Here is a 20,547-nt window from a genome sequence, read left to right as displayed (position 1 = left end):
TTTCGAATAGACCGTTTTTTACCAATTCTTTCCCCACGATATCCTGCGAACGAATTAACCGATTGAGACGTTTGAGGTGGCAATCGAAAGCTTTTGTTGAGTTCTAGAGCTGATTAGATTTTTGAATTGATCGATTCGATAGTTTCCGAAATATTCACGAAAAATGAAAAAAAAAACGATTTTTTTTTTCATTCTTTCGTCGACGATATCTCTCGAACGGATTATCTGATTGAGACGTTCTTAGTGGCAATCGAAAGTTTTTATCGAGTTCTAGAGCTGATTAGATTTTGGAATTGATCGATTCAACAGTTTTTACAATATCCAAAAAAAAACGAAAAAAAAATTTTTTTTTTTTTTCGTATTTCTTAAATATCCCAGAGTTTATTTGATTAAATGGTCTAAGTTTTTTTTGAAAATCTGAGTTTAGAAGATACCTTTCGAATGCCGCAAGAACCATCTAAATCGATTCATTCATCAAAAAGATATGAGAGGTTTACACACACACACACACACACACAAACACACACACACACACACACACACACACACACACACACACACACACACACACACACACACACACACACACACACACACACACACATCGCTTTGAAAAAGTCAGAATAGCATCCTAGCACCTTCAAATGTCGACATATGATGAAAACCCGGTTGTTGAAAATCGGGGTGAAACCAATAACTTCCCGAATTTTTTGAAAATCGTCGATTTTCTCAGCGGGAAGCTAAAAAAGGCATTTTGTAGCTTGAGATCTCTAGTTTTGACGCATTTTCATTAAATTTTTTTTGGACCTTCAGCTATTGCGCAAACATGAGAAATACCGCGAGACAAAAATTTTCTAAATTTTTTCATTTCTTTGAGAGACTCCACGGACCTCAGAAAAATTCTTTCAGCTAAACCAATGCATGGGCCGGTTACCAAATTTAATCCGCTTAAATTTGCATTTTTTTCGAGATTCGTACGATAACTTGTCGCTGAGATATCAGCCTTCAAACGAAAAATGATCCTTTTGAGTTTGATCATCGATATTTCAGGTACTAATGATCGCACAAAAAATTAAAGGGCAGCGTTAAAAATATTGAATAAATTCCCTACAAGACCCTTTTCATCATTTTTAAAAAAAAAATTTTTTTTATATTCAACATCCATTAGAAGTAAGTACAAAAAAATTACATATTTTGGTTTTTTTAGTAAATCAACCGCTACTCTGTAAATATCGATAAAAAAAAAATTTTGATCACAAAAAAACAAGTTGCATTTTTTTTTCTTTGATTTTTTTTGACATTTTTCGGGAATTTTTATTTTTGTCTTTTTCTTGCATTTGCTGAGTAACCAACGCAAAAACTTAAGAAAAGTCGAAAAAACACCATTGTTTCATTTTGATTATGATCAAAACAAAACTTGTTCCTTTAATTGTTTTGCAAAACTTTGATCAATCCCCGACTAGAAATTACTGTGGGAATGCCCACTGTATGTATCTGGCCCCAATTGGGTCCCAATGGGGAATTCCCAAGAGGGAAATCCCCATGAGGGCCCAATCAGAACCCAATCGGGAAATCCCAAACAAAAATAAAATAATTTATGGTCGATATTTCCCAATTGGGGCCTGAGCGGGACCTAAGTGGGAATACCCAACGTGAAATTAAAAAAAATATTGTCATTTTCCCCAATTGGGTTCTGTGTGGGACCCAAGTGGGAAATCCCAACGTGGAAATAAAAAAAATTCATGTAATTTTCCCCAATTGGGTTCTGTGTGGGACCCAAGTGGGCTATCCCAACGTAAAATTTAAAAAAATATTGCCATTTTTCCCAATTGGGTTTTGTGTGGGACCCAAGTGGGAAATAACGACGTTAAAATAAAAATTTTTTTTTCACCTTTTTTAGGGGGTATCCCATTTTGGCCGTTTAAAATAAAAATATTTTTTTTCAACGGCAGCTGAAAACTCTTCTATACACTCCGAATACCATTTTTTGGTTTTTTCGTCTGTTATTCTTTGGTATCATAATAAATATACTATTTACACTCACGCGATCACATACGTGGGTCAGCGCAGTGGATAACATCAAAGACTTTGAATCGGAAGGATGCAGGTTCAAGCCCAACAGTCGCCGGGATTTTTTCATTAATTTAAATCATGTACACTTCTTCTAAATAATGCTCCTAGTACATTAAATTACAATTCGGATTTAATTACAATTATCTTTCTTTTTTTTGCATTTTAATATTTTTTCTAACAGGGATGCCCTAGTGGAATCTCTTGGGGATTTCCCCATTGGGGCACAAGTAGGATTTCCCCATTGGGGTACAAGTGGGATTTCCCTATTGGGGCACAAGTGGGATTTCCCCATCGGGGCACAAGTGGGATTTCACCATTAGGGCACAAGTGGGATTTCCCCATTGGGGCCCAATAGGTCTTTGCGTGACATCCCTATGTACGGCCCCAATTGGGAATCCCAACGGGGGCCCAAGTGGTCGCACCTAAAAATTTCTAGTCGGGTTGTCTATAATCCACTAAGGAATTTATTCGACGCGTCTACGCACGTATACCAAACTCTGGGACATACACTGAATATACTCAATTTATTATTACAACAATAACTCAGGTTCAATTAATCAGTTATTTATCGCGATCAACTCTACCGAGGGTCCAGCGATAGCTGATGCAACAAATGACAATACAGATAATAATTTGTTGATAATAATTTACTTCTGGAGATTCCCAACGATAAATAATATGCAATTTCTACTTTCAATTCAATGTAACAAAATATTAATTATCACCAAATTAACTTTCTTTACTGATTAATTACTTTATAACGGCAACTGGGCCAGGATAATTTTACTTAAAAATTACGGACAACAACACGTCCTACCTTTACAATAGCCCGGTCCTCTTTAATTATTTTTCACGCGTTGGTTTGCTGAGGGATGGGTGTCACTCACGTGTTATCCCCTCTAATGACCTCGGACCCGAAATTATCAATTAAAATAAAAGATTTAAACATATTACCCGACCTGAGTTATATGATAATAATAAATTAAGTAATATTATTCATCAATATTTATAAACATAATAATAACTAACCCTTTAAACAATAAAATAATAACACCGGCACACAAAAAAAAGGTCAGTACTTTTGACCGGACCTACCTATCTTTGTGTATTTCAACGCGCTGAATCCGAATCTGAAGTCAGTTTTGCCCGTACACCCTCAAAATTTTGAGTAAATTGCAAAAAACCATAAAAATCGCTAAAAATTAGCAGTTTTGGTAAGAGAAAAATTTTTGGAACTATAGATCAAGTATGATTTTCATGTATTTTGGTCCGCTGAATTCAAATCTGAAGTTTATTCAACCATAAGCCTTTTGAAATTCAAATAAATTGCAAAAAAATCCATGAAAATTGCGATAAATAGCAAAAAATTGCAGTTATTGTGATAAAATAAATTTTATAGAGCTAGATTAATAGATCAATCATGATTTATATATATTGTAACGGGTTTTTCACCACCGGAATCTACCGGAGTGAAGTCCGCGTACACTTACGATTTTTGGCAACCTTGTTCAAAATTATTAGTTGGACGCCAGGTGATGTAATAATCACCAAATAAACAATTATCAAAATCGGCTCAAGGTGGCGAATCGGGGAAAGATCAGGCACTTAACATTACGATAAATAATTGATCAGATTTAAACAAAATAATCAGTCGTATATTGAACAAATAAAATAAATTGATCGGTTTCACAAAAATTACCGGTTACAACAAAATATACATAGCTGTTGTCGGCTTTACTCGATACAAACAAAATTATAAAAGAAAAGTCGTAGTTGATCGAAAAACAAAATCTATTCGTTGCACTAAAGAAAATAGTCGGTTGACGAAAAAAAAAAAAAAAACAGTTACTTTATTGTCTGGAGACACACATACAGCGTAAGTATTAACGAAATACTTGACGAGTGACGTCAGAGTATTCTTACACGGCGAGGTGACAAGACTGCTGTTGCGAATGAGACACGAATAGTCCGTAATTCTCAGAAGTGCTCGAACGAAATAAAATAAAATATAAAATACTATTTTATTTTGGTAAGGCGTTCAATTACACTATCATTCAAATATGACGCGTAAATAATTATTTAATTAATTTTTCCACGTACGCACTTCACTTATTTACTAACAGATCGGTAACACACTTTGTTCAGTTTTAGCGCCGAGGCTTTGGCTTGGTCACTTGTTCACGAAATCGGTTATTGTCGGTCGAAATTATTTGTCGCGAGTAATTGTTCGTTGATCAAACTTAGATTGGTCGTTTTAGTCGTAAATCGCGTTGTTCAAATCGGGATCGAAATTAGTCGGAGTCGAATTTTTCAAATAAAAAAAAACGTGGCCGTTCCATTCGGCGTCTATCCCGGATCTCTCTTCACAATCAATGCGTCAGGTCGATTGCTCGGTCAAAGTCGGACTGGTGATCATAGATGTTATCGAAATTTGCTCACCGGGTAACGATTTATTAAATTTTCAAATAATTTAAAACCACGGGTCGATGTCGAATTTTTCTCATGTTATAATATATATATATATATATATATGTCGGAAGACCAGTAACATGATGGGCATCACCCTGACCATCGGGTTTATTATTTTTGTCTGGCATTTTATTACAAATATAAACGAATAATAATTACACAGAACAGTAATTTATTATTAAAGTATTATTCACAAATAGTAGTAACTAAACAAACGGTATAACGAATATAATATCTCACAATTGTTAATACATACAGAATTACAACTAACACAATATTTGATACACATAGAATGATAACAATAAATTAATAATAATAAATGATATTAATCGTAGTATACAATCGCCCGATAATATTAATAATTAAACTATGATTAAATAATATACGAGTACTACGGTAAACTAGGCTCGAGAACGAATCCACGGTCAACAGGAAAACTTGTACTCGCACAACGAATGCTCAATCAGAACTGACCGACTCAACTAGTCCAAAAACTCTGTACTCTTCATAAAAAACCTTTTAGTCAGAAATATTTAAAGAAGGACAACAATCTTATTATCTTACTATCTTGTCTTTTTGGTCTTACTATATCCATCCTGTGACCGTGGCTACGTTTGGTGAACAGATGTCACAGCGAGCCTAAGCCTCCCGTAATAAACATAATCTACTTAAGTTGTAAACAACTAGAGCTTAAGTTTTATTTAATTGTTACTGTAAAAACTAGTCTCGACTGTTAGGAATTTCCCGTCCCATTGGAAAACCCCATTTTATTCTTTTATCTCCGACACGGCTATCCTGACGATCACGCGTCCTCGAGTGAATCTAAAACGTTTATTTTGAATCACATATAAGTTCCTTGTATTAACTACTATTTACAATGCAACATAATTTACAGATTTTTTTCATTATCCAGTTCAGAAATCCATAGTAGTGTTAAAAGCTTTCAGCAGTGTTTCATTAACATTATATTTTATTTTACTATACGATCTCTTAAGTATGCCTTTCATAATTCCCTCGAGCAGTCGTTTCACCATGTTCGTATTTTCGTCCACCATAGATCCTCACACTCAATGACCCCTGCATGCCACGTACAGTCCGATACTACCATAGTTGTCATAACTAGGTACACTTTTTCAAGCCCCCGCCACACTATCAACTGCCACAGTATGATACGTATGGTGCGACTTCTCAAAAACTTCAGACCCCCGCCACTTCACCAGATGCCCATCGCCCCCTGATCAAACCACTCCTGGTTTGCAGTTACGACCTACATCCTGGTGCAAGTGGTGCGATCTTTTTTCTGTCATTAGTGCTTGACCTTTCCCCTGGTGGCTCAAGACTCTGCCTCAGAGTCTCTTTCATCAACACTCCCATCTGAAACATCCAACTCGCTAGGAATATGACTTTCCGGCATTTTTCTTAAGTTCTCATGACTATATTTGTAAGTTCTATTACAGCTTAAAGATTTTAAAGTATACCGATCATTATCGAGAACTTCTACTACCACGAATGGACCTCTGAATTTTGGATCAAGCTTAGTTTGATTTCTTTCTTCGTTTTTAATTAAAACAAAATCACCTAACTTGAATCTAATTACCTTTGCTTTATTCTTATCAAATCTAGACTTATCATATTTAGCATTCTTTTCTATATTTTCAATCGCATTTTGTCTTACATCAGAGATATCGACTTCTTTTTCATTATCATCGACTATTAACCCAAACGGTCGCGCTACTCTACCAATTAACAATTCTAGTGAACTAGCTTTGGTGACACGATTGGTAGTGCAATTCATCGCTAATTGAACCTCATCTATTACCGCCTGCCATGAGCGCCCGTTTGTTTCAACTGTAGTAAACATATTTTTAAGAGTACTCATTACTCGTTCAACCTGACCATTTGCCCTACTAGCCCCCGTTGCTATTAAGTGTAATTTAATATTTTGAGAAGTACAAAAATCTTGGAACTCTTTGCCAGTAAAACATCTACCTTGATCTGCTATTACACGAGTAGGTGGACCAAACAAGGATACAGCGCGATTTAAAGCTTTGATAGTATTTGCCGTGTCTATTTTTCGAGTATGATGTAATAAAACAAATTTAGTAAAGGCATCTATCATGACAATAACATATTCTTTCGAATCGCTTTTACCACTCAGTTTACCTGTTATGTCTATATGCACAGTATGCCAGGGTATGCTGGTCTTGGGTATGGGATGAAGCTCAACTTGAGTTTTACCTGAGCTTGACTTGGAAAGTTTGCAAGCAAAACAGTTGTCTACGAATTTACGAACATACTTCGTCATTCCCTCAAACCAATAATACTCGCAAACCTTATCCAGTGTTTTCTCCCATCCCAAGTGCATAACTGACTCATGTACGTGACTAATCACTGACCACCTAAAAGCACGTGGTACGATTGGTAAACAGAGTGTTTTACCACGCCTTTGAATTTTTCGATGAAGTACCCCAGCCCGCAATTCAAAGGTTTTAGCAAGATCTTCGGCTAAATCGTCATTTTCTAACTTTGTTACTATTTCAGATATCTCAGAATCGCGTCTTTGTTCTACGAGAAGCCAATCATCGGAAATTTCTGCGATGTTAATGCGTTTTTCGGTAACTTTATTGAATTCTTCCCGCGATTTTACTGGAATAGGATTTCTCGAAAAGAAATCTACGTGACCCATACGCTTGCCTTCTCTGTAGACGATATCAAATTCAAAAGTTTGTAAGAAAGCCCACCAGCGATGAACTCTTGGAGTCAATTCAACTTTACTACGCGACGCTTTCAACGAGTTACAGTCAGTTATCACAACAAATTTACGACCGTGTAAATAATGACGAAAGAATTTAACAGAATTAAATACCGCTAGGGTCTCTAGCTCGTATGAATGATATTTTGACTCGGCTTTACTAGTTGCTTTACTATAGTATTCGACAACTCGATTTGAACCGTTTAATTTTTGCATAAGAATTGCACCATAACCGTCGGAACTAGCATCTGTGTGTAATTCTATCGGAAGATTCGGATTAAATATCATAAGTACTGGTTCGTTTGTCAGTGCTGATATTACTTTTTGTCGAATATTTTCATGTAAAGTCGTCCATTCAATATTTTTTTTATTACCTGACGTTAATTGGTATAAAGGTTTCAGTATTTGAGAAAACTTAGGTATAAATTTACGGAAGTAAGACGAAAGGCCTATAAATTGTCTCAGCTGAGTGACACTTTGGGGTGCAGGTAGTTCTGTAAGCGCTGAGATTTTACGAGGGTTGGGTCGGACTTCACCGGCTCTATTCTCATACCCGAGATAATGAACTGAGGTCTTTAGAAACGAACATTTTGAAAAATTAAAAGAAAATCCAGCCTCAATAAGTATACTCGTCACTTCTCGTATTCTTTCTAATGCTTCTTCTATTGTAGATGCAATTATCATAATATCATCGAGGTAAACTATAACATATGAATACGCGAGTTTTCCGAGAGCTCTCATCACAGCTCGTTGGAAAACAGATGGCGCATTTTTTAAACCAAAAGGCATTGTTAAATATTCATACTGACCATCAGGGGTCACAAACGCGGTCCGTTCGATAGATTCTGGATGAACAGGGATTTGATGGAAACCACTTGCCATATCTAAACATGTAAAATATATTGCGCCGCTAAGTCGGGCAATTTGGTCAGCAATAAGAGGTAACGGGAATCTATCGGTAACAGTATTATCATTCAGCCCACGATAGTCCACACACAGACGATCCGAACCATCCTTCTTTTTTACTAGTAATATTGGGCTCGAAAAACGGGAACAACTCGGACGAATAACATTTGCTTTTAACAATTCATCTATTCTGTCCCTGACTACCTGCCTTTCTTCCGAGCTAAGCCGGTACGGTCGTCTTTGTACCGTAACATTAGGATCAATTAAACGTATTTCCAACTCTCCGGTATTAACACGAGTATTTGGAAAGCCTTGAATAAAAGATTCTTTAAACTCTTCCAAAGTAGATATAAGTTTAATTTTACTATCACCGGTTACGTCTGTATCTACATTATTGAAATCGATTTTATCATTTAACTCCGGTTTATCACACGCATAAATGGTTTTACTCTTGGAAATGGTAAAGTGATCTAGGGTTATATTAACATCAAATCCTTGATTAAGAATTTCACGACCAATCATGACGTCGTTCTTTAAATAATTATCTAATACAACATGAAAAAGAATCTCTAATGTATGACCATTTATAGTTACAGTGGACAAAATTTGTACCGTACAATTTACACTAGCATTTCCTATACCTCTTAAAATTATCAATTTATTTTCTCTTTTACCTGAGAATCTAGCAGCAATGCTCTCTTTAATTAATGAACATTCTGCCCCAGAGTCGAAACAAAATGAAAATGACTCACCAAGGTGTCTCAATGATCCTGATGGAGCTGCCACAGTGCAAACATCCACACGACGTTCATTGTTGTTGGCATTCTTGTTTCCAATCGATGATGTGCATTTTGAGGCAATATGACCGCTCACGCCGCACTTGAAGCAGGTAACAGGCTTGTAAGGTGTAGTGATCTTACTCACAATCTGGTTGTTGAGAACTGATTCGTGTTTTCTAATCTCGGGCCTCGAACGACATTCTGATTTCTTGTGCCCCGATTTTCCACAATTAAAACACTTAACTGGCGTTGACGGCTTCAGTCGTTTCGTATCAGATGATTTCCAGTCTTCTTGCATCGGTGCCGACCTTTTTCTGGAGTACGAAAAAGCTTTTAACTCGTTTTGCAACTGAGACTGAGTTTTTATGTCGGTAGTGAACGATAAGCGCTGAAGTCGGCTATCAAACTGTGAAGCATGAGCTAGCACAATTGACACAGCGATTTCTTCTATATTTGAATTTTTCCACTTCGATGTGAGTGATGACAAAAGACGGTTTGAATATGCAGCTAAACATTCACCATCTTTTGGGCGACTATTTTGAAGATTTATCAGTGTAGCTGCCGATGTTTCAACGCCACCAAATCTTGTCAGGAAAAAATCTTTGAATTGAGTCCAAGTTATTCCCGGAAAACATACCTGGGATAGCCATTGAGATGCAGTACCCTGGAGAGCTTCACTTAACACAATAATAAGTGCACTACCTTCCAGTGGACGTTCACTTAAACACATATCTGCTGTCGCGCACCAAGCAACAGGATCTGCACTTGAATTTTCCGGGTTGAACTTTGGTAGAGAGATATTCTTAATACTTGACTGCGGCTTTGTCACGACTTTCATCAGCTCAATAAGATTTCGATTTTGAGCTTCTAACAGAAGACTAAACTGTTCCGCAGAAATTCCAGTTGACGATTCAGATCCCACTTCTGATGTCGGAAGACCAGTAACATGATGGGCATCACCCTGACCATCGGGTTTATTATTTTTGTCTGGCATTTTATTACAAATATAAACGAATAATAATTACACAGAACAGTAATTTATTATTAAAGTATTATTCACAAATAGTAGTAACTAAACAAACGGTATAACGAATATAATATCTCACAATTGTTAATACATACAGAATTACAACTAACACAATATTTGATACACATAAAATGATAACAATAAATTAATAATAATAAATGATATTAATCGTAGTATACAATCGCCCGATAATATTAATAATTAAACTATGATTAAATAATATACGAGTACTACGGTAAACTAGGCTCGAGAACGAATCCACGGTCAACAGGAAAACTTGTACTCGCACAACGAATGCTCAATCAGAACTGACCGACTCAACTAGTCCAAAAACTCTGTACTCTTCATAAAAAACCTTTTAGTCAGAAATATTTAAAGAAGGACAACAATCTTATTATCTTACTATCTTGTCTTTTTGGTCTTACTATATCCATCCTGTGACCGTGGCTACGTTTGGTGAACAGATGTCACAGCGAGCCTAAGCCTCCCGTAATAAACATAATCTACTTAAGTTGTAAACAACTAGAGCTTAAGTTTTATTTAATTGTTACTGTAAAAACTAGTCTCGACTGTTAGGAATTTCCCGTCCCATTGGAAAACCCCATTTTATTCTTTTATCTCCGACATATATATATATATATATACATATAGGTAAAAATCTAAGTAAATATAAAAAAATCTCTGAAAATTCAAAAAAAATTGATGTTGTTGTGATGAAAATCATTTTTTAAATCAAAACAAAATATATATTACGATATTTGATTCGGGGAGTATGAATTTAAATTTATTTTTCAGATTTTGATGGCTTTCCAGTCTTTCAATTCTTTATTAATTTTAAATTTGTAAATAAATATAAATTTAAAGTTTATTTGGTCCGTTAGCCCTCAAAAAAATTAAGTTAATGCAGAAAATTGCACATACAGTGATGAAAAAAATTGATTGAACTTAATTAAATTCATTTCTATCGAAAAATCTTTTCAAAAACCATACGAAGATAAGGAACGACCTTTCCGTTTTCAAGCTGTTCTTCGCTTGTGTCGAACCCTTTTGTCTTCGAATGACCTACGCAAAGGGTTTCTTTTTCGCTTTCTGTTTTTATCGGGTAAATCTCTCTTCAGTGTCCAGCAAGTTTTAAAGATTAGTCACAAAATTTGTTGGGAAATAAAAAGAGTGAAAATTACGAGAATTTAGTTGAAGAGTTGTTGGACAATTACGATACTATGGGTTGCTTAATGAATCTCAAATTGCATTTCTTACATTCTCACCTTCAATACTTCCCTAAAAATCTTGGCGACTACAGTGAAGAGCAAGGCGAAAGATTCCACTAAGACATGAGTGAAATGGAGAGTCGACATCAAGGAAAGTGGAATGTCAATAAGATGGCAGATCATTGCTGGACACTGAAGGGAGATTTACCCAATGAAAACAGAAAGCGAAAAAGAAACCCTATGCGTAGGTCATTTGAAGACAAAAGGGTTCGACACAAGCGAAGAACAGCTTGAAATCGGAAAGGTCGTTCCTTATCTTCGTATAGTTTTTAAAAAGATTTTTTGATAGAAATAAATTTAATTAAGTTCAATCAATTTTTTTCATCACTGTATGTGCAATTTTCCGCATTAACTTAATTTTTTAGGGCTAACGGGCCAAAGAACCTTTAAATTTATATTTATTTACAAATTGTTAAAATTTAAAATTAACAAAGAATTGAAAGACTGGAAAGCCATCAACATCTGAAAAATAAATTTAAATTTATACTCCGCGAATCAAATAACGTAATATATATTTTGTTTTAATTTAAAAGTGGAAAAGAATAGAAGACTTTCAGCCTCATTAAAGGTTAGAAGTGGTCGATTTGACATGGAATGCGCCATCTTAATTCGCGAAAATCAGACATTTGTTAAATAAAGTATAGTGCATAGCACGTGAACTCAGTCGTTTTCTGTGAAACACAATGCTCAAAGGCTATGAGTTATAGCACTCGTCTCCGGTGCACACCATGCGTTTACTGACAATTGCACATGTGTACGTACGACTCATACTGAAAACATTGTGCTTTCTGCATAAAGACTCATCTAGCCCGCTCACTATGCAGTGTACGATAAAAATTTTCTCAAAATGTATATATGGTAGGCTTCTTACACTTAGAAGTAATTCGATCAATTTGCAAATGCTAAGTAATAAACAAAATTAAAAAAAAATGAAACTTTACATGCGAATCTTCACCGACAGGTCTCTGATTGATGAGTGTAATGGATCCTGCGGGTATTGCTTCTTTCGACTTAGTTCCCTTGGCGATATCTCGAAATTCTTCTGTGTAATCCTGTATAAAAAGTAACGACAGCAAAGTCACAAGCATGCATATCTAGTTTATCTATAATACTCTATTAAATAAAATCTACCAATATTTTATGCAGCTGTTAAAACTATCATATTTTTGATTTTCTAATGTGATTTTATCAATGAACTCAATCGAGAAATGAATTGAAATGATAGAAGTATTTTTCCAATTATTGACAAGAAAATTTTTTTTTTTAATCATGCATGTATTTTAAAATTATTGATTCTCTAATTGATTCTTTATTATAATAGTTTTACCTCAAATTCAGGCCAGTTCATTGCCATATTTACACCATGATTATTTGACCACCATTTTAGATCCTTCTCGTAGTCAGCGTTATTAATTGTGTGGTAAAATTCTTCGTAAATTTGAGGAAGACTGAAAAGTATACTTATGTAGTAAAAAAAAAAAATAAACTTATTTATAAACGAAAAATACTCTCTATAAATTAAAAAAAAATGCAATCCATTCGCTGATGACACAACTAAAGTGATAAAAATATGTGAACTAAAAAATGGCAACTAACAACCACAACGAAAAGTGGATATCTTAAAAAAAAATCCTGAAAAGGATAGCTGCTGTAAGCTAATTTCGAAATTCTGCTGTTCTCAAATTTAAAAAGCTTGAAAACAAGGAGATGAACGTTTTCGAGCTTAGATAATTAGGTTGTTATGTGAATATTGAATTTAAGAAATTCAAATATTACAGTAAATAAGTTACATAGTTTTTTTAAACATACACAGTAAAAAATATTGTGTATTTGTGTCGAAAACGGTTTGTGTTAAAAATTGTAGTGTGTTAAACTAACACAAAATCTGTGTCACTTTATTTTGTAACATAAAAAATGTGTTATACACTCGTTATTAAAACATTTTGTGTGTTACTGTGGAATTCTTTGCGCCCTTTTGTGGCGATATTTCAACATTATCTTTGTGTTAAAAAGGGGTAACATAAAGTTTGTGTCGAAATTTCAACACAAATTTCGTGTAAACCGTTTTTAACACAGAAACTGTAATGATTTTACACAATATTTTTTACTGTGTATGAAAGAGAATGCACCGAAAAATATTATGGTGAAAGTGACGACTTTACACCTACTCTGAGGACTGGACTTTTATAAACAATAGTTTTAGAATATTTAATATTAATATTTGTAACGAGGTAAAAATTTATTTATCATCAAGGAAAATCGTGATTTTCTTCGGCTGGTTAATTACCCAAACCGTGATCCCTAATGAGTATCAGTATTAGTTTTTTCTATTTGTCGCCGGGCGCGTTAATTGAATAAGCTCGGACGTCAGTTTCAATTTTAATTCAGTGCGAAGGCCATTTTCCGATAATTACCGAAAATGCATGAATTAAAAATATATAAGCATAAGACAGTGGCTGGAAAAAACTGAGTCTGTCGAGCCGATAAGAGACGGACGTACATCGTCCCGTAAATCTTACCCAGAAGGCCGCTGACAAAGTGAAGTTCAAGATAATTCTTGAAGACGCCAAGGATATCATTTAGTACAAGAGTATAAAATTAAGCTAACAATTTAGTGCTTTGTGAAAATTAATTTTCAGCAAGAAAACCAACATTGATCAATTAATTAGCATTGAGTGTAAAGTTGTAAAATTAGTGTAAACATATTAGTGTTTTCGTTAAAATACATTCTTGGCAAGAAAGCCAGAATTTATTATAAATAAATTAATAATTAATAATAGTGATTGTGTTAGTAACTCACAGCAGAAGAACCTAAAATTATTAATTATCTTAACACCAGTAGCCTTTGGAAATACACCTACACAAAAAATTAAAGGAACAGAAAAATTTTATAAATTTTTTAATGATTTTTGGAAGGCTGTAACTTGGTGAAAAAGAATCGTATCGAGATTTAAGAAAAAACATTTTATAGCTTGAAATCTCTAGTTTCGGTGCATTTTTTTCAAAATTATTTAAACGATCCGGCTATTGCGCAAACATGAGAAATACCGCGAGACAAAAAATTAAAAAATTTTTTTTTCTTTTTCCGAAGAGCCCACAGACCTCAGAAAAATTCTTTCAACTAAACCAATGCATAGATCGTTTAGCAAATTTATTCAGCTTCAATTTGGCTTTTTTTTTAATCTTGTTGGACGATTTGTCGCAGAGATATCAGCCTTCAAACAACAAATAGTCCTTTTGGTTTTGATCATCGATATTTCAGGTACCCATGATCGCACAGTAAATTGAACGGCTGAGTTAAAAACTTGAATAAAGTCCCTACAAGACCCTCTCATCATTTTTTGAAAAAAAATTTTTTTTTTTAACATCCAATAGAAGTAAGTAAAAGAAAATAATTTTTTTTTGGTTTTTTAGTAAATCAACCGCTACTCTGCAAATATCGATAAAAAAAATGTTGACAGGGACTCTTTTAGCTTAATGGACCTCCAATAACCCTGTAAATTTTCAAATTGATATATCGAGCCGTTTTTTGGAAATCATCGATCAAAGTTTTGTTAAACAATTAAAGAAACAAAACTTGTTCCTTTAATTGTGTAATCATAATCAAAATGAAAAAATAATTTTTTTTCGGATTTCCTCAAATTTTTGCGTTGGTTACTCAGCAAATGCAAGGAAATGACAAAAAAAAAAATAAAAAAAAAAAGAAATTGAAATTTTTAACTTTCCGCTAAGAAAATCGATGATTTTCGAAAAATTCGGGAAGTTATTGTTTTCACCCCAATTTTCAAAAATCGAGTTTTTATCAGATGTGGACGTTTTGAGGCCCTAGGAAGCTATTCTGACTATTTTCAGAATGATGTCCTAGTGTATGTATGTTGTAACCGTGCAGAAAGCGTAAGACGTGAGAGTGTGGCTCTCTCGCTTCAATTACTTTCTCTCCCTTTCTCTCTTCTTGCTCTAAGAGTCAAGTGCAGTAGTCTAGTCTCTGCGTTAGAATTTGGGGGATGATTTCGCGCAGCATGAAACCGCAAATTAGTCCCTGCGCATAATTAGGTGGGGTCAACGCAGGTTGGTGGCCCAGAGAACTGACCCGAGACGAACACTTGAGTTCGGTCAGCGAAAACGCACCGACGCATAATTATTTCTGCTCAAGTAATTATTAGAACTTGTCTTTGATATATTAAACTAAATTTATTCAACTTATTAGAAGTGATACGAAACCATCCGCTTGAGTCTTTCATAATTTATTTGAATTAAAATTTAACTTGTTAATTGAGATACGTGGTGTTGCTTTGATACACCAAATTAAATATTATACCTAAAGTTCGTTTATCTGATCAATTAAATAAAACCAAAGTGTATAAAGTGAGTGGTGTGGTTTTTCTTCGTATGCGATAACCAGCCGACGCGGATCCAGGAGCCAGAGGAAACCTATTGGACACCAACATCACCAGGACCAAGCCGAGAAGAATCGTCGACCAGCATCGTCAGTAAGCAGATCAAGATTCTGATAAGTTTCAACAAATTTTATATAGATCTATGGATCATAATTCCTTTTCTCTCTCTTCAACGTAGCGCGAAATTTTTTTATTAGTAAATTCAATCCCACCACGTCCGATAAGCCTTCGCGCATCGAATCCGTTAATTAATTTACCGATGGACGCACATATTTATTGAATAAATGAAATTATAAAATAAAAGGGGAAACTTTCTTTGTACATATGGGATTTGGTTAAATAAAATTTGTAAATTTAATTTCTATTAAGCATTCAACCTCAATTATCACCAGAGTCCTTTATTTAAGTTTATTTCAGTCGCGTGTCCGGCTCAGGACGAGTACCTGCTTCCTGAGATCATTTCCCGTCTTTTGGAACCAGATTTTAAAATAAAATAAGTATAATTAATAATAGTAAATTTAAGTAAATCAGTAATTTCGGGAAATTTATTTAACCGTGGTTCTTGGTTGTCTGGACACGCAGTAGCCAGGGCCCACCGTTATAATGTATGTATGTATGTATGTATGTATGTATGTATGTATGTATGTATGTATGTATGTATGTATGTATGTATGTATGTATGTATGTATGTATGTATGTGTGTGTGTGTGTGTGTGTGTGTGTGTGTGTGTGTGTGTGTGTGTGTGTGTGTGTGTGTGTGTGTGTGTGTGTGTGTGTGTGTCGTTTTTTTTGGATATTGTGAAAACTGTTGGATCGATCAATTCAAAAATCTAATCAGCTCTAGAACTCAATAGAAGCTTTCGATTGCCACCTTGACCGTCTCAATCGGTTAATTCGTTCGCGGGATATCGTGGGAGAAACAATTAGTAAAAAACGGTTTATTCGAAAACAATGGAATATCTTGGCAGATCTATTTATATCTGATCATATCTAATACTTAGACATGATCAGATCTCATTAGATCTAGGCTAGATACAATATCACACATGATTATATCTAGTCAGATCAGCGTATATCTCGTAAGATTTGATCAGATACAACTATATCTGAACTAAATACAACAATTAACATAGTCAGATCCTATTATATCTGCTCAGATATAATTATGTATATCGTCCCCTTTCTACGTAAGCCTCGTAACTCCTTTTTTTTTTAAATTGAGATAATGAGTGATAAACATTCCTTAGCACTTCTATTACGCAAAAAAAACATCAAACGTTCATAATGATGATAGATATTTTTTTAGAGACTTTTGATTTTTCTCGTATCTACATGTTCGAATTTAAAAACCTCGTATCTACCGTACTGCCAAAATTGTTAAGATAGCATTGTTGTCTCATTACACTGTTAAAAATCGAGAGTGAATCCGGATTTAATTTCAATCCGAATTCACTCCGCCACTCGGAGCTCCGGAGTCTTAAAAAAAAATCACTCCGCATACGGAGTGAATTGGGAGTTTTTTTAGTGATCTTGAAGTGACGCGGATTTGATTCCACTCCCAATTCACTCCGGTCCGGAGTTTTAACATTTAAATGAATTTATATTATTTCAGGGGAAGGGGGGGGGGGGGGGCAAAATGGGCCCCCTAAGAAAAAAATTTTCAAATCCTCAGTTTTTTTTACTTGTTTTACTTTTTTTTATTCCCTTGCCAAGTATTTGACCTTAATTTGTTCTGTCCATTAAAAATAAATAAAAAAATTTTAAATGTGGGGTAAAATGGGCCCCCTTAAAAAAATTTTTATAGCGTGAGTTCTTCAGCTTGTTTTACTTTTTTTTCCTTCTGCTTAGTTTTTGGTGTTAATTTGCTGTGTCTACACAGTATAAAATATTGTGTTAAAATCAACACATTCTGTGTGTTAGAAACGGTCCATACAATATTTGTGTCATTTTTCAACACAGACTATTTGTGTTGAATTTCAACACAAAATTTGTGTTAAAATTTCAACACTTTTTTTTGTTGATTTTGAAGTAACACTTAATAAATGTTGATAATATCGATTTTTATACTAAGTAACACTTTTAAAGTGTTGGAGAGTAAATCGATTAAAAATTATAAAGTAACACAGAGAATTGTGTTGCTTTGATACAAAATAATCAACACAAAAAATTTAACACGGACCATTTTTAACACAGATACACAATATTTTTTACTGTGTATCAAAATTATAGTTAGTAATGCTGTTGAACCCGTAACCTAGTGTGCCCCTTATCATAATTCTTTAATCATTTCTGTTAAAATAATTTGAAGAACCCATTTGGCTAAAAAATATTCGTAGGTTTTCAAAGTCTAGGCAACCCATTTTACCCCCCCCCCCCCACAACACCTTTCATGTTAAAAATCTTTGGGGGACCATTTTGCCTCAATGTCACATTTTGCCCCTCCCCCCGCCCCAAACACATTTCATGATAAAAGTTTTGGAGGGCCCATTTTGCCCAATCCCCTTCCCCTATATTAAACTGTTAAACAGTGTGTCTGTGCGAGTATGTGCGTGTGTGTGTGAGTGCGTGTGTGCGAGTGCGTGTGTGTAAGTGGACGTGTGTGGGTGTGCATATGCGCATATGTGTGCGAGTGCGCGATTGCGTTTATGAATAAAAAAAATTTTTTTTGATTCATAAACTCTTATCTACGAAAAAGTTACCGGGATATTTGATACGAAAACGCGTATCTACACAAACTTATGAATAATACGAGAATATCGATGCGGCTGGTATAATCTGTGTTTAATTCCATCAATGTAATAAATAAAGAGTATAAATTTCTAATTTATTTGAACTATTTACAAAAGTTAAGTAATAATAAATGTTTTTATTGATTTATCAAAAAATACGATTTTACGGATACGAGGTTTACGTAGAAAGGGGACGATATGTCTTATTTTTATAGAAAATTGTTTATATCTGGTCAGCTCTGCGCATATCTCGTAAAATCTGATCAAATAACTATATCTGAATACAAAAATTAACATGATCAGATCTTGTTATATCTGCTCAGATATAATCATAAAAATTGTTCATATCTGGTTATTTACATTTACACGATCGCATGCCCCGGGGAAAACGATTTAGATCTGACCATATATAATTATATCTGATCAGATCTGATTTGTCAGATCTGGCCAGATCTTTAAATTGTCTCTATCTGACGAGATCTGGACAGATCTGATCAGATATAATTATATGTGGCCAGATCTAAACCTTTTTTCCCGGGATCCCTATTAAAAAAACAAAATAAATTGCAAAAAAAAATAATATAGTTTTCATTCGATCCGAAATGTAATCTAACGTATTAGAAACGTTACTTAGAAGAGTTATACATGAATTTGATTGATGAAAAAATCCCGATGACTGCTGGGCTCGAACCTGCATCCTTCAGATCCAAAGTCTTTGACGCTATCCACTGCGCTGCTCCACGTATGTGATCGCGTGAATGTAAATAATCAGATATGAACAATTTTCATGATTATATCTGAGCAGATATAACAAGATCTGATTATGTTAATTGTTGTATTTAGTTCAGATATAGTTATATCTGGTCAGATCTTACGACATATACGCCGATCTGACTAGATATAATCATGTCTGACAGTCTATCTAGCCTAGATCTAATTATATCTCATTAGATCTGACCGGATATAAACGGTGGTTGGCCAGATATAATAAGATCTGATCATGTGTAATTATTAGTTCTGATCAGATATAAATGATCTGCAAAGATATAATTTTATCTGATCAGATATAATTTTATCTGGTCAGATCAAAATCATTTTCCCCGGGTAACTACGTAATCGGATCTGATCGAATCTGATGCTGTTGACAACTTCGATATAGTTATATCTGGCCAGATATGATAAGACCTTTTCATGTCTAATGCATTTTGCAATTCAGATATAGTTATATCTGTTTAGATCTGGCCAGATATGATAAGACCTTTTCATGACTAATGTATTTTGCAATCCAGATATAGTTATAACTGTTTAGATCTGATCAGATATGACTAGATCTGATCATGTCTGATGAATTTTTTAACTCAGATATAGTTATATCTGTTTAGATCTGATCAGATATGACTAGATCTGATCATGTCTGAGCTATTTTTCAACTCAGATATAGTTATATCTGTGTAGATCTGATCAGATATGACTAGATCTGTTCATGTCTGATGAATTTTTCAACCCAGATATAGTTATATCTGTTTAGATCTGATCAGATATGACTAGATCTGATTATATCTCAAATCCCATATCTAACCAGATATAAATAGATCTGATCAGATATAATTAGATCTGACCAGATATAATTATATCTGGTCAGATCTAATCCGTTTTTCCCGGGGCGTGGGTCAGCGCAATGGATAGCGTCAAAGACTTTGGATCTAAAGGATGCAGGTTCGAGCCCAGCAGTCATCGAGATTTTTTCATCAATCAAATTCATGTATAACTCTTCTAAGTAACGTTTCTAATACGTTAGATTACATTTCGGATCGAATTAAAACTATCTAATTTTTTTTTGCAATTTAATTTTTTTTTATTAGGGATCCCGGGAAAAAAGGTTTAGATCTGACCACATATAATTATATCTGATCAGATCTGTCCAGATCTCGTCAGATAGAGACAATTTAAAGATCTGGCCAGATCTGATCAGATATAATTGTATATGGTCAGATCTAAATCGTTTTCCCCGGGTCAAAAATGTATTCACAACAATGTTTACGAGCTCAAGGAGCTCGAAAACAGCGGGAAGTTTTAGGGATGGCCCACAGGGTCAACCGATAGACAGATTTTTTTTTCGTAATTCGCCAATATTTCGAGTCTACTTG

The 20,547-nt window shown here is 34.5% G+C and overlaps 1 protein-coding gene across 5 annotated transcripts in view; it reads right to left on the bottom strand.

Annotated features, from left to right (window-relative positions):
• Positions 1–20,547, bottom strand: part of LOC130674844 (protein kinase C and casein kinase substrate in neurons protein 2) — a 139,886-nt gene that overhangs the window by 11,290 nt on the left and 108,049 nt on the right. For 4 of the 5 annotated variants that reach the window (XM_057480270.1, XM_057480271.1, XM_057480269.1 and 1 more), the window contains 2 exons: positions 12,602–12,722; positions 12,216–12,326 (listed from right to left, as the gene is read on the bottom strand). In XM_057480270.1, coding sequence (XP_057336253.1) covers positions 12,216–12,326; positions 12,602–12,722 — 232 coding nt within the window. The remainder of the gene's footprint in view (positions 1–12,215; positions 12,327–12,601; positions 12,723–20,547) is intronic. The other variant, XM_057480273.1, reaches the window with a different exon arrangement.

This window comes from Microplitis mediator, chromosome 9 (assembly GCF_029852145.1).
Source record: "Microplitis mediator isolate UGA2020A chromosome 9, iyMicMedi2.1, whole genome shotgun sequence".
Classification (NCBI taxonomy): domain Eukaryota; kingdom Metazoa; phylum Arthropoda; class Insecta; order Hymenoptera; family Braconidae; genus Microplitis; species Microplitis mediator.
Note: the sequence above shows the minus strand (reverse complement) of the source record. Positions and strands in the feature narration are given on the sequence as shown.